This window comes from Molothrus ater, chromosome 1 (assembly GCF_012460135.2).
Source record: "Molothrus ater isolate BHLD 08-10-18 breed brown headed cowbird chromosome 1, BPBGC_Mater_1.1, whole genome shotgun sequence".
Classification (NCBI taxonomy): Eukaryota; Metazoa; Chordata; class Aves; order Passeriformes; family Icteridae; genus Molothrus; species Molothrus ater.
Window position 1 is genome coordinate 45,466,944 of NC_050478.2, and position 12,430 is coordinate 45,479,373.

At 33.8% G+C, this 12,430-nt stretch overlaps 1 protein-coding gene across 1 annotated transcript in view; it reads left to right on the forward strand.

Annotated features, from left to right (window-relative positions):
- ULK4 (unc-51 like kinase 4) overlaps nucleotides 1-12,430 on the forward strand; it is a 213,706-nt gene that overhangs the window by 36,572 nt on the left and 164,704 nt on the right. The window contains exons 19-20 of the mRNA XM_036395859.2: nucleotides 3,510-3,593; nucleotides 9,177-9,338. Of these exons, the coding sequence (XP_036251752.1) occupies nucleotides 3,510-3,593; nucleotides 9,177-9,338 (246 nt within the window). The remainder of the gene's footprint in view (nucleotides 1-3,509; nucleotides 3,594-9,176; nucleotides 9,339-12,430) is intronic.

Sequence of the window (12,430 nt, forward strand, 5' to 3'; positions counted from 1 at the left end):
TAGCTTAACTAGTTTAAGGCAGTTGGTAATGGAGCAAATGTGGCAAATGAATCATTACTCTGGCTTTAGTCATGGCTTTCTGCTGAATTTCCAGGTTTTATTTTCTTTATCCTCTAGCTCCTTTGCATGTTCCACAAGATGTAGTGGTTGCCTTGGTTTTTGCAGAATAACAAGCGTTGTCCTATTTTTGTTGGACAATTGCCAAATTATTTGTCAAATACATGGTCACAACTTATAATGTGAAATTATGTTCTGAAAAATGCACCCACAGTCACAGTTTATGTTTTAATACTTGCTCAGTTTCCTCAGGAGGAAAGATTTGTACCTGCTATCATCAAACAAATGAACTTAAAACTCCAACTTGAAAATATTTGGCAGGAATATTTTGCATGGCTTGATTTTATTTTGAAACTAAACTCTGATAGTTTAAACAATTCTGTTAACACTGGTTATATAACACCAGAATGATTTTTTTTTTCCATCTGAAAATGTGGCCTGACAATTTTCTGTGTATGAATTTTACAATGTTTGAAGCATTACAACTTGCATAGAAGTGGCAACTCTGTCACGTTTCAAGGTTGGTTATATATACACACACACGCAAATATTAATTCATTGCATTATTGTATAACTAAGAAATGAATAGAGTGTAGGAACAAATATTTGGACACATATGAGCTCAAGACACTATGTCTTGGTAAAATTTAAAAAATATCACCGTGATTTGTATGCTTGGAAATACTAACCATTCAATTTTTTTAAAGAAAAGCACTTTTCATTTTTCTATTCTAAATGTATTTAACTTCAGAATACTGTAGTGTTGTAGGTATTTTGTTGCTCATTAAAGTGACAAACAGTAGTGCTGAATGACCTTGCCAAGATCATATAGCAAGTCAGGGGTAATATAATAAATGAAACCAAAAAGTTTATTGCCAACTTATATCTTTAAACAGCAAAGACTTATGATTTGACTGATAAAGAAAAATAAATTATAACTGCATCTAATTCATTAAGGACTATGCTCTTGGTTTTTTTTTTTTTGTTTCTATCAATTTTGTGCTTTCTTTGTCCTGTTTGATTGTTTATCAAACTGCTAAATATTTGTATTTAAGCTGTAAGTTTTTGAGGGCATGTCTGATTTTATTTATTCATTTATTCCCTCTGGGGTTTTGTGAAGTGTTTCTAGATCCAGCCACAATTTTTTTATGAAATAATGGTAAAGATTATTTCTTTTTCATGTGAACTTTTGGTAAATCATAAATTATCAAATACCTCAAATCAAGTTCAGCTGTTTAGGTGCAGGATGATTAATGAGGTAAAATACAAGATCACTGTTTGCACTTCTATGGCTTAGAAATACTGGGAAATGTCCAGATAATTGTAACAGTCCTGTGCATTCCTAAACTCTGATATTGTGTGGGTTCTTGCTTATGAGATCTTGTAAGTAAGATCTTACATTCCATCTCTGCATTTTTATTCCAAACAGAAGCCAAGAGCAATTCACAAGGAGCATGAGCAAACTCCAGGGAGCATGTTCTCATACTCTTGAGTGGATTGCCTTGGGGAAAAACTTTCAAGTTCTGTGTAATATTTTTATGAATTTTGTGTTGTTTGTGTTATTAGGGTGCAGAACCTAAAGTTTAATCAAAATCACATGGGCTGTGAGCAAAAAGTAGGAAGATTCCCCAATGTTTGGTGATATATTTAGGTTTATTAAGTGTCAAATGCTGTGTGTTATGTTTATGTAATTAAGAACGGTACTAAGGTTCATACTCCTTTTGCCTTTTAAAATTTCTAAATAGAGATTAAACCTTGCAGAAAGTCTTTAATCAGTTTGAAGAATGGAAGAGCTATTAATGTTTTAGGATTGCACAATTTCTTAAGTATTTTTATTTTATATCACATTTAATATGTATCATTACAAAAGACCTTGAAAGAATTTCTGGTTAAATTAGGTGAATACAATCAGAAACAGACACATGCCAGTTCCACAATAGATTGTCATTTTAACTCTGTTTTGACTTTTAGTCTTGTCCTGCCTCTTCCAGGTAGAAAAGATTCCACTTTTGCCTGTTTGAAAGTAACCTACCTTTACTTTCTTGGAACTTGGGCTCTGTTTTCTTAAACTTACACACAACCCCTTGGAAGGCAAATGTTGATTACTTGTCAGCACGTTCTTACTCAGATAAGATGGAGAAGATAGAATTAAGTGGATTTCATGTGTCTGTTGGATGTCCAGCCACTCTTGTTATTACTGTTTATATTGTCCCATACATCCTAATACAAAGTTAGCAGAAAAAAAGCTTACAGATGGGATATTTAACAGACCCATTTTCTCTATGTTACATGTGGCAAATAAAGTTTTATTTTCAGTAAAGAAGGAAAATTAATTTTACTAGACAATTCAGTAATAGTCTTTCATGCTAATGTGCCATGCTTTAATTAAAGGCCTGAAATGCTCATATCGTATACGTGTTGAATTACTGTAAGCCATGCAGAAATCAGCAAATTTAGAAAGTATCATTTATTTCTGCATCATTAACCCCTACTTTTCCTATCCTATCCCTTTTATTAAAACCAGTTTATTAGAATGCTAAAAATAATTAGTAGAGTTCATAATTGTGTAATTTCTGAAGAAATTACTGTTTGTCATCCTTTGTCTACTTACTAAAACAAGTTTCTCATGATTTCATGGCCTGTCATTTTCACACAATCTAATTAATGCCTATTATTTCTCACTTTCTTTCCCAAAAGAGGCTATATTTTTTCCTCTTACTACTAGCTCTGTGTTACTACCCTGGATATGGAAGTTGTTGCAGTTAAATCTCAGTGATATCCGAGTGTTCCCTTTTAAATTTAAAATTTTACGATAGGCTATTGCAGAGACAGATGGTTGTGAAGTTCACTTGGAAGAATTAAGCCCTTATTAAACTAATAGTGAATTAGCCTAACAGGGTGATTTCAAGGAAATACACAGTCAGATCTTAAAAGACTGTTCATGTGTACTAAAGGCTATACCATACAGTAAATTTTCTTAAACACTTGGTATCTCTTTGTATGACTTTGAGCATTTTTTTTCAAAAGAAAGTTGACATTTTTCTTTTTACCTACCAAAAAAATAATTTTGATTTTAAAGACAATCATTTCTGCTCTTAATAGCCAGTTATCTCTCTGAACTACTTGAAATAGTTGAGAGGAATGAAAGAACAGACACTTTTTTGTGTCTGTATGAATTAGAATGAATTGATGAAATGCAGAAATGTTAGGACAAACTCTGTTATGGATTTTGGAGACTACTTAAATAAGCTAATAAAATATCAATCTCTGTGCTGCACATGAAATAACATGAAATAGTAATAATGTCCTGAAATTTAATATATTTGATTGCATATGTTAATTTGAAATGTGTATGATATGTACCTTATTAAGAACATGCTACCCATTTTTTATGTGACTGAGATGGTTGCGATTTTTTGATTTAATCAGTTGTGCCGTTGGCTTCATTTCAGGAGGAAAAAGGGGAGCACCCCAGGGAATGCTGGGCTGTTCCCTCAGCTGCTTACACTGTGCTAATGAGGTGTCTTCGGGAAGGGGTAAGGCTCTTTCATGGTCCTCAGTAGAATTTCTCCACAGTAATAACCCTTTAGGCATTGTATGAGGATTGTAGCCTGCAGCATTGCAGTACCTTGTCAACCAAGCATTGCTCTTGAATTTAAATAATCATAAGACCATGACCTAAGTCAGAGATTAATGCAGTTCTGAATGTTCTCTGTACATTCAACATTTATGTATTGCTGCTTGTGTTAGGGGAAATGGGATAGTAAATATAAATTACTGTTGATAAATGTGAAATTTATTAATGATGTAGGCATCTTTTGAGAAATGTTCTGACAGTTTGTGCTGTCCTCTTGCAATTTGATTTTCATACATGTTTGTAAATCTTTGAGCAAGATTTAAGTTTCTTTCTTGAAGTGGATGATATACAGTTTTTAAAAACTGCATTGTTATCCTACTCACTTGTCAGCATTCTTTGGAGGCAAAAAAGTAGCAATTAGATTTATTCTCATACGTGTGCTTTACTGTGTTCTTCATTGTTTTTGGTGATGGCTTAGCTGTGCTACAAAAAGGGAAGAAAAATATGCATATAGTTCCATTTTGAAAATGAAAAAGAATTGAGTGGAGAGTTTACATTCACTGTTTGTATGAGACTATGTTACTTTATTTTTGCCCAAGGCAAAGCTCAAGGCAAAAAACATGTCAGAGGTTGCTAGAAGGTGGAAAGCAAGAGGAAATACCTTTTTTCCCTCCTTTTTGAGCTCTTTATTGCCTACAGATTGTGATTAATAAAGGAGGAGCCTACATGCATTTTAATATCTTCAAACCTTCATGTGACCACGAACACAAAACTGAGTTTGTATTGTGCACAATTTCCAGCTCATAATTAGAGTAAGATGTCACTCTAAGGCACAGTGGTGAGATGCTATTTAATTATAAATTTAGTAATGGAAGACTTGCTGTTTCTGAATATACAGTGTGCAGAAACTAAATCAAGACATCCATAAGACACTAATTTATTCCTATAAAATAAAATCACTTCTTAGTCCTGAAACATGTCAAATTTTTCTTAATAATTTATCTTGATATATTTTTTCTTGAAAAAATGACACAAAATAGAAGTACATTTTCCATGCAGTAGTTCAAATTAAATTTAATTAAGCATAAATTTAAAATTATGTCTAGGCTAGCCATCTGTGCACTTCTATACTTTCTGTTTGTGAGTATGCTCATTTTTAATGTAGATATATATAGTTTTAAAACATGTTTGAAGCTGTAAAACTATGCAAGACTTGAGGATGGAATGGACCTCTGGAGGTCATCTAATTCAACCTCCTGTTCACAATAGGTCTAAATAAATCAGGTTGCTCAGGAACATGTCTATTTATGTCTTGAATGTCTCTAATAACTATGGTCCCACAATCTCTGTCAGCAATGCCTGCACCTCCTTCATAGGAAAAAGTTTTTACTTGTTTATGCTTGGAGTTTTCACTCCTGGCCATTGCCTCTTGTCCTGTGGCTATGCAGCTCTGAAAACATTTGTCACCAGCTTTTCTCTATTAAAAGTACATAAGTTTTTCATTCTTATATTAATAATTTTTAAAAATTATGCATAATTACATAATGAATTAATTGTAATTGTTCTAAGCCCAGTTGTGACTTAAGAAAATTTTACATCAGGATGTTTTCTGAAGTGATTATGGACATATTGTCTCAGTATTTATGAAAATGGCAAACTAACTTTTTGTAATAAGGTCTGAACTACCACAATGCATTGTATCTGCCTTATAAATACTCACTTCTAGTTTTACTTTCCAGTTAAGAAGCTTTATTTTATATATTTAATAAAAATTCAAGAAAACCAGTTAATGTCATTTGGTACTATGGTTTATATAGTTTTGATTTTTGTAAGCTAAGTTCACTGTTCCTGAGTTTTATTATGAACTACTCTGAAGTGTTCTTGGACTTCTGAAGTTTTATAAGATTTGTCATTATCAAAGCAGAATTGCCCTCTGAAACAGAACAGTAGAACAGGAAGAAGTTTGAAATATGTGTGTGTCCCTTTTATTTGCCTATAAAGGAACAAAATGTTCAGAAAATGCAGGTAGTGTCATTTTCACATACATTCTGTGCCTGAAAATCTAACAGTGATAAAAAAAGTGTGTGGGTCAGTGAAAGGAGTTTTAGGGTGATGGAAGTAGAAGATTGGGAAAGTCTTTTATCTGAAGGGGAACACAAGTTCAAATTTCCTGCATTTCAGTGTTAACTTGAGACAGAAGCTGATTTTCAACTCAAAGAACAGTTGAGTTCAATTATGTGTCAAAATAAGGGAATTGGTACATTAATAAATAAGTAAATGATAAGCTTGATTTGACATGTTTAGTCTTAGTATAATGTTGTAGTCTGTCAGAATGGACATAGTAAACATTCCAATATTTATTTGCTAATCCTTTCCAGCAACGGTTTCCAACAGTGAAACAAAATGCTTGTTCCAGGCATCTGTATTTGTTTAAGTTCAACTTCTAAATGTTTGTGTTCAATCTCTAAGATAGGAAGATTTCTCCTGATAAAGTGTATAACTGTTAGAGTTCCTATGTTATCCAGTCATGGAAGATACTTTCTGTTTCAGAAAGGATATTCCTATTTAATATGGAGTACCTAATGCTAATGTGAAAACCATTTTCCTTTTATGTATTTTGCTGCATTTATTCAAAACTGCTTCATTTATTCAAAACCCTGTCCATACACCCAGAGTTGTCCCAACCCAGGTGCAGAATCTGGGACTTGCCCTTCTCAAACTTCATATGGTTGGTGATTACCCAGACCTCTTAATTTGTTGAGGTCTCTCTGCAGGGCCTCTCTGCCTTCAGTGGGGTCAACAGCTGCTCACAGCTTAGTTCCATCAGTAAACCTACTTTAAAAGGATCATAAAATATTTTATCCTAACTTCTAATAAAATGAAGTTATGCTATTTTTTGGCAGCATTTTTGTTATCATAGTGGCCAGTAACTTCAGTGCTTCCAAAATTTTTGCTGCACTGTTACCTTTATAACAGTCAGTAAAAATATCCAGTAGATTCAGTTATTTCAAAAACATGGAAGTAGGTTTTTTTATGATGTTGATTCTTTCCCCCCCCCCAATTAAAATGTAAAGACTTGATTTAAAAAAGTTTCCTTTCACTAGTTTGCAATTTTTTATCCATCTGGTATTTGCATTTTCACTCAGGTCTCTTTTTCATTAACTGTCCGTGACTTCACTGGAAACAGATATATCTGCAAGTGTTCAACTTGACTGAAAATTAGGAGCTTTAAGTGTACTTTATAAAACTAGTTGAAACCTAAACTCATTGAAAATAAAGTATGTGCTTCTTTTAGACAGTTCTATTCATAGTTTCAGATTTCATGCAGTTCATGATGTGGACATAGAATTACTGATATATGGAACTGCTTTACTCATATCTTGGATATCTATTTCTGTTCACTAAAATACCTTATCTTCTGGTAACATCACTGGATGACTCCCTTAGTTAAGAGACCAAATATTAGTTTAGATCAGGTTTCCCTTGCAGACAGCTAATTAAGCAGAACATGGTACATAGAAGTCTTGTTGCTTAGATAGTGCTCAGAAACAGATACCAGAGGAGCTGAAATGGAAGGTCTCAGGTGGCAGCAAATATAATTACTTTTAGCTTTTAAAGCACAGTGATGATGCATGACCATTTTCTAGTCAAAGTAGCACGACAATCTGGAACAGGGCATAACTCATCCCATCAGTGGCTGAAAGGAAATAAAGCACATCTTCAGGACTGAATTTTACAAAGAAAAACTGCAATTGTATCTGGAAATTTGTTAACATTATTAATCCACTATATATTGCTTTGATTATGATTAATTAATGGGATTATAGTTTGTTTATTAAGTGTTTATGCCTGCTTAAATTACGAGTGGAGTCCCAATTGGCAGTCATAATAATCACTTCATATGTTAGAGAGACTTAACTTGGCAATTATGTTTCAGTTAGGGATTTGATTGTTAAATGCATCAATTTAGTCAATTTGATAAACGCATGTATTTTTACTGTAATTGTACGCCTCCCAAAAAAAGACTGAAATGCAGAAGTATAATTCACAGAAAAAAACATTAGAACTGGACATTTTTTATAAAATGTTTTCAGAATTTAAATTTTAGTAAATGTGTATGAGTATCTGTCTATTTAGGTCTTTAGTAGGTCAAAATAATGCAATATTTTGCAGTAATCGAAACTGTAAAAAGAGAGAAGCCTAAGTTCTCTTTGGTTTATGGCTGCAAATAAGAAGAAAGACCACAGAATTCAGTGGATTTTTTTTAAGAGTGTAACCATTTTAGATGGAAATTGACTTTGGTATTTCTGTTAAATATTTTGAGTAGAGCTGCAGTTCTTTGGAAGAACAGGAAGGATTATAATGAAAATGAATACGGCCGTTCTTTTTTTTTTTTTTGACATCATTATATTAAGAATTTTCAAATATTTCTACATCTAAAATCTATATTTTAGAACTACTAAGTCAGTAGAAGGAAAAGTGGATATTGAATATATTTTAATGAAGCATAAGTTCTCCCCTTCTGCAAGTTCTCCCCTTTTGTACTACTTTTTGAAAGGTTTCATTATCTTGCTCACAGTTGTTGGTGGCTCTGATTGTAAAGATAACTCTCAGAAATCCAAAGCTTAGTAGGCTAAAATTGAGATTAGTTTAAGAAAGAAATCAATTAGATATTATGATGAATTATTTGTGAAGCCAGACTATAAGGATAAATTGAATTATAAAAATTATATTAAAATTCATTCTTGCTAAATTCAAGATGCTATTAAAGACATTGTTGAGAGACTTCACTTTTTTGTAGTTCAAGACTGAGATGACGTGGGGCAATGCACAGCTAAAATAACACCAGTGATGTATTTTCCAGTTAAAGACCCTGATTTTAAGTGAAAATTATTGGGTTAGTACTAAAAATATGAAGGATTCAGAATCTCATATGGAAATTTAGGACTTCTTGTAGTAAATGGGACCTAATGATTTAAGTCTTAAGCCGTGGTCAGGATTGTCTGCTTAGAAGGGAGTTATGGAACAATTTAATTTGCAAGAAGTCTTTATTCAGAAGAGTCAACAAATCATGGGATAAAGACAAAGAGGGTTTAATGTAAATTTTCTTATCTAATGGAACTGAATATCTCATAATTGTACTATTTAGAGCATGTTCTAGTAATGAGTGTTGACGCAAATTCGTTCATTTATAAAGCACTGATCATGGAACACCTTTAACAAAACAAGAGCTTTTCATTTGTAATAATTACATTTAATTTGGGGTGATTATTTGGAGATTAAAGAAAAAAAATATTTTGTATTAAATTATGCTTGTATCAAATTGTCTTTGCTGTAGAAGAGAAAGTGGGGGGAAGTAGGATCTGTGAACATAAGTTTGTCCTCAGGTGAGGTTTCTTGAAAACTTACTTTTGCAAGTATCAAAAAGAATTAAGAACAACGCCGAGACAATATACATTGAATAAAATGTGGACATAGGCACTAATTTACAAAGAAATTACAAACATTTGCAAATGTGTTTTCCTTCTTCTCCTTCCTATAGGAAGAGCGGGTAGTGAACCATATAGCAGCAAAGATAATTGAAAATGTTTGTACTACTCGTTCATGCCACGCACAAGGCTTTATTACAGGAGAAATTGGACCTGTCTTGTGGTACCTTTTCACACATTCTACAGGAGATTCTTTGAAGATAACTCCTATTTCGGTAAGGAATTTCCTTATGTGGTAGAGTAATGCTTTGGCCTTTAGTCTGAAAAACCTTCTGAATTGGAACTGAAATGTATTTGAATATGTTTGTGGTAGGTTTGTGGTTTTTATATTTCAGACACATTAAAATAGATTTGAAAAATTTCTGAAATTGAAAAATGCGTTTATTGCAGTTCAGTGCTTATGAATTGTTCTTGTGATTCATCATTTTCCAGAACATATATTTCCTTATGCTGGTAATACTGAGTTATGTTTAAAAAGTTTAACCTTTCAAAGAATCTATTAAATTCTTGCAAAATTGAAATTTCTCTTTTTTGATTGTTTTTCAAATGAGAATTGTTTATTCTCTTTATCAAAGACTTGTTTAGAAGACTTAGTTGAATTAATCAAATTTCTTATTATAAAATTGTTAGGGCCTAGTCTTTGCCCAGAATTTTTAGGCAATATAGAATGAGAACAAGACAAATAGAGTAATGACATGCAAGCAGAAGGTTTGGAACAAAAGGATTTATGAGGTAGAAAATACGTAGCAGGACTGTAAGTTTAACCCAAGAGCATGTAGTGACAGGACTTGGGGGGATGGATTCAAACTAAAAGTAAATAGGTTTAGATTAGATATAGGGAAAAAATTCTTTATTGTGAGGATGGTGAGGCATTGGCACAGTACCAATGTTCCCCAGAAAACCTGTGGCTGCCCCATTCCTTGGCAGTGTTCACAGCCAGGTTGGATGGAGCTCTTGCTTTCCAAATGGAAAATGGTAGTGTCACAGCTGCAGCAGCATACACACAGACACATCTAGCATAAAGGTAATAAAAGAGAGAGGAGTAAAAATTCATTTGAAGTGTGGCTGAAGAGGTAAGTGGTATAATAAATTTATGATTAAAAAATATATCTATTTTTTCATTTTTTTGTCTTAGTGTATATTGTGGCAGAGTCTTGCCTGCAATATAAACTGCTCAAATATTGGGAAAATGTCTTGACATTTTAGAACAGAAAACCTATTTAGTAACATAAAAACCTTTGCTCTGTAGCATCTGAAATTCTTGGCAAAAACAGTCTTAGAACTTCCGTGGGTACAGAATAGTTTGTCTCTAAATATTTAAAGTATATGTGTGTCTTGCTATTAGGCTGCTTTTTTAGAAAGGGTCTTTTTGAGACTTCACCCATTTGATCTGTGAGTTTTATGCTTAGATCACAACTGCATGCATGGGAAAAGACTGGAGATAACAGCTATGACTTCCTTACTGAGTTTTTAAATAGCCTGCTCAATCCTCTCTTCTAGCACTACTTCTGCTATAATGGTTGTTTTGTATCATGTACTTTCTATTCTTGCAAATCATTAGACTGGGCAGTTGTTACTTGTTTGCTACTAGGTCATAGTATTTTACTTTTTTAAATCTCTTTCAACTCATGCTGAAAATTCCCTCTTGTTTCTTTGCTGTCTGCCTGGAGAACTTTGCTTTGTCATTTTCCATTCCCTTGATTCCCACAGCAGACTCCCAGGGCTGCTCCATTTGCAGGGGCCAGTTGGCCAGTTATGCCTGCATTGTGTACCACAGCAAACAGCATATTCTGGAGAACCTGTCTGTCTCAATGGCATTCAGACACTGAGCTAAAAGAGATCACAGGAGGAACTATCATTGTGCTTTTTCTTTTTTTTTTTTTTTTGCCCTCATGAAAACTCAATTTCTTCTTGGACAATGCAGTATGCCTGAGGGGGGCAGAGCTTTTTTCCCTGCTCAGTAATATGCAGATATTACATATCTGATTGTCAAGAATAAACTTGTCATCAGTGGAGATTCACTACAGCTTTTTGTAGCTGTCATCAATACCATATGGTTTTCTCACCTTGCCCTCGGATGAGTATTAAGAGACTATGAGAGGAGTGGGTTGTTTGTCCCTCTGTATCCTTTGCTTCTTTTGAGAACCCTGTTCACTGGATCCTCTCAGGTTCAGGTGAATCACTAAGAAACCTTTTCTTCGTCCTAGTGTTTATGCTATAGGCATCTAGCCTCTTTTAAGCACTACCAGTGAGAAGAAAACTTTCCTGCTAGAAAAACTGGAAGGTTGCAAAAAATGCATAAGAGGAAATTAATACCTGAAAAGCTTGGTTTAGCCTAGTTTGCTCCCTTTTTTTTTTCCTTTGTTTTTTCCTTTTTTTTTTTCTTTTTGTGTCCACTGATAGCTACCACTATGTACTAGTCCAGTGAGGCTTTATTAATTGCTCGGTTCAGTTGGACAGTGCTGGTGTTTGTGTGATCTCTTCCAAGTGAGTAGACTGAAAGTATCACAGATTGTGAGTTCCTCAGTTCCTTCACCTCTTGTTCCTGTAGGTGTGATAGAGTAGCCTGATCTTTATGGGCTTCTTGTTCAGCTGGGCCTGTTAAGTGCAGTGAGTTTTACTGCAATATTTATACTCCAAAGTTGAATCATCTGGCAGTCATCGGTTGACACTAGGACTTGGAATGACATTGGTTTGCCAAGCTGTTACTTCCTGATTCTTCTTGTGTTTGAAATCTTTGTATTATAAAATATATTAGTCTTCAGAAGCTACTCTAGAAGCCTTCTTACAGATGACATCTGTTAGGATGAAGCAGTGTGTTTTGGGAGGTCATGATAGCTGCAATTACTGGAATTTCCTAGAGAAACTCATCTGATTTGTGGAACATCCTTTCAATGGCAATTGACAATCTAAGTAAAAAAGATGTTTTTTTATCATTCTGTTACCTTTTCTTTCTCAAAGTTGCTTAGCAATGTGTGCTTGGGTGTTGAGGCCAGCATTTAGAAAAGACAACCAAATTGAGTGTGCACACTGAGATCTGCTAAGGTAAAAATTTCTTCAACATTTCGTGCATATCTGTGGTATAAATGTAGATATGGACAATAGAAACAAAACCTTAACTGTTCCCAACTAATGTTTGTTTCCTGTGAAGGCAATAGGCTTACTGGAGATCATGCTTTTCCTTTGTGTACTTACTGAAGTTTCAGTCGTGCTGGAAGTGGGGTTTGCTCCAAATTCACATATTGGAGAGCTTTGAATGAAAGCAGCTGTGAGGAGAATTGCAAGAGTAAGATACTTTTACTGGTTT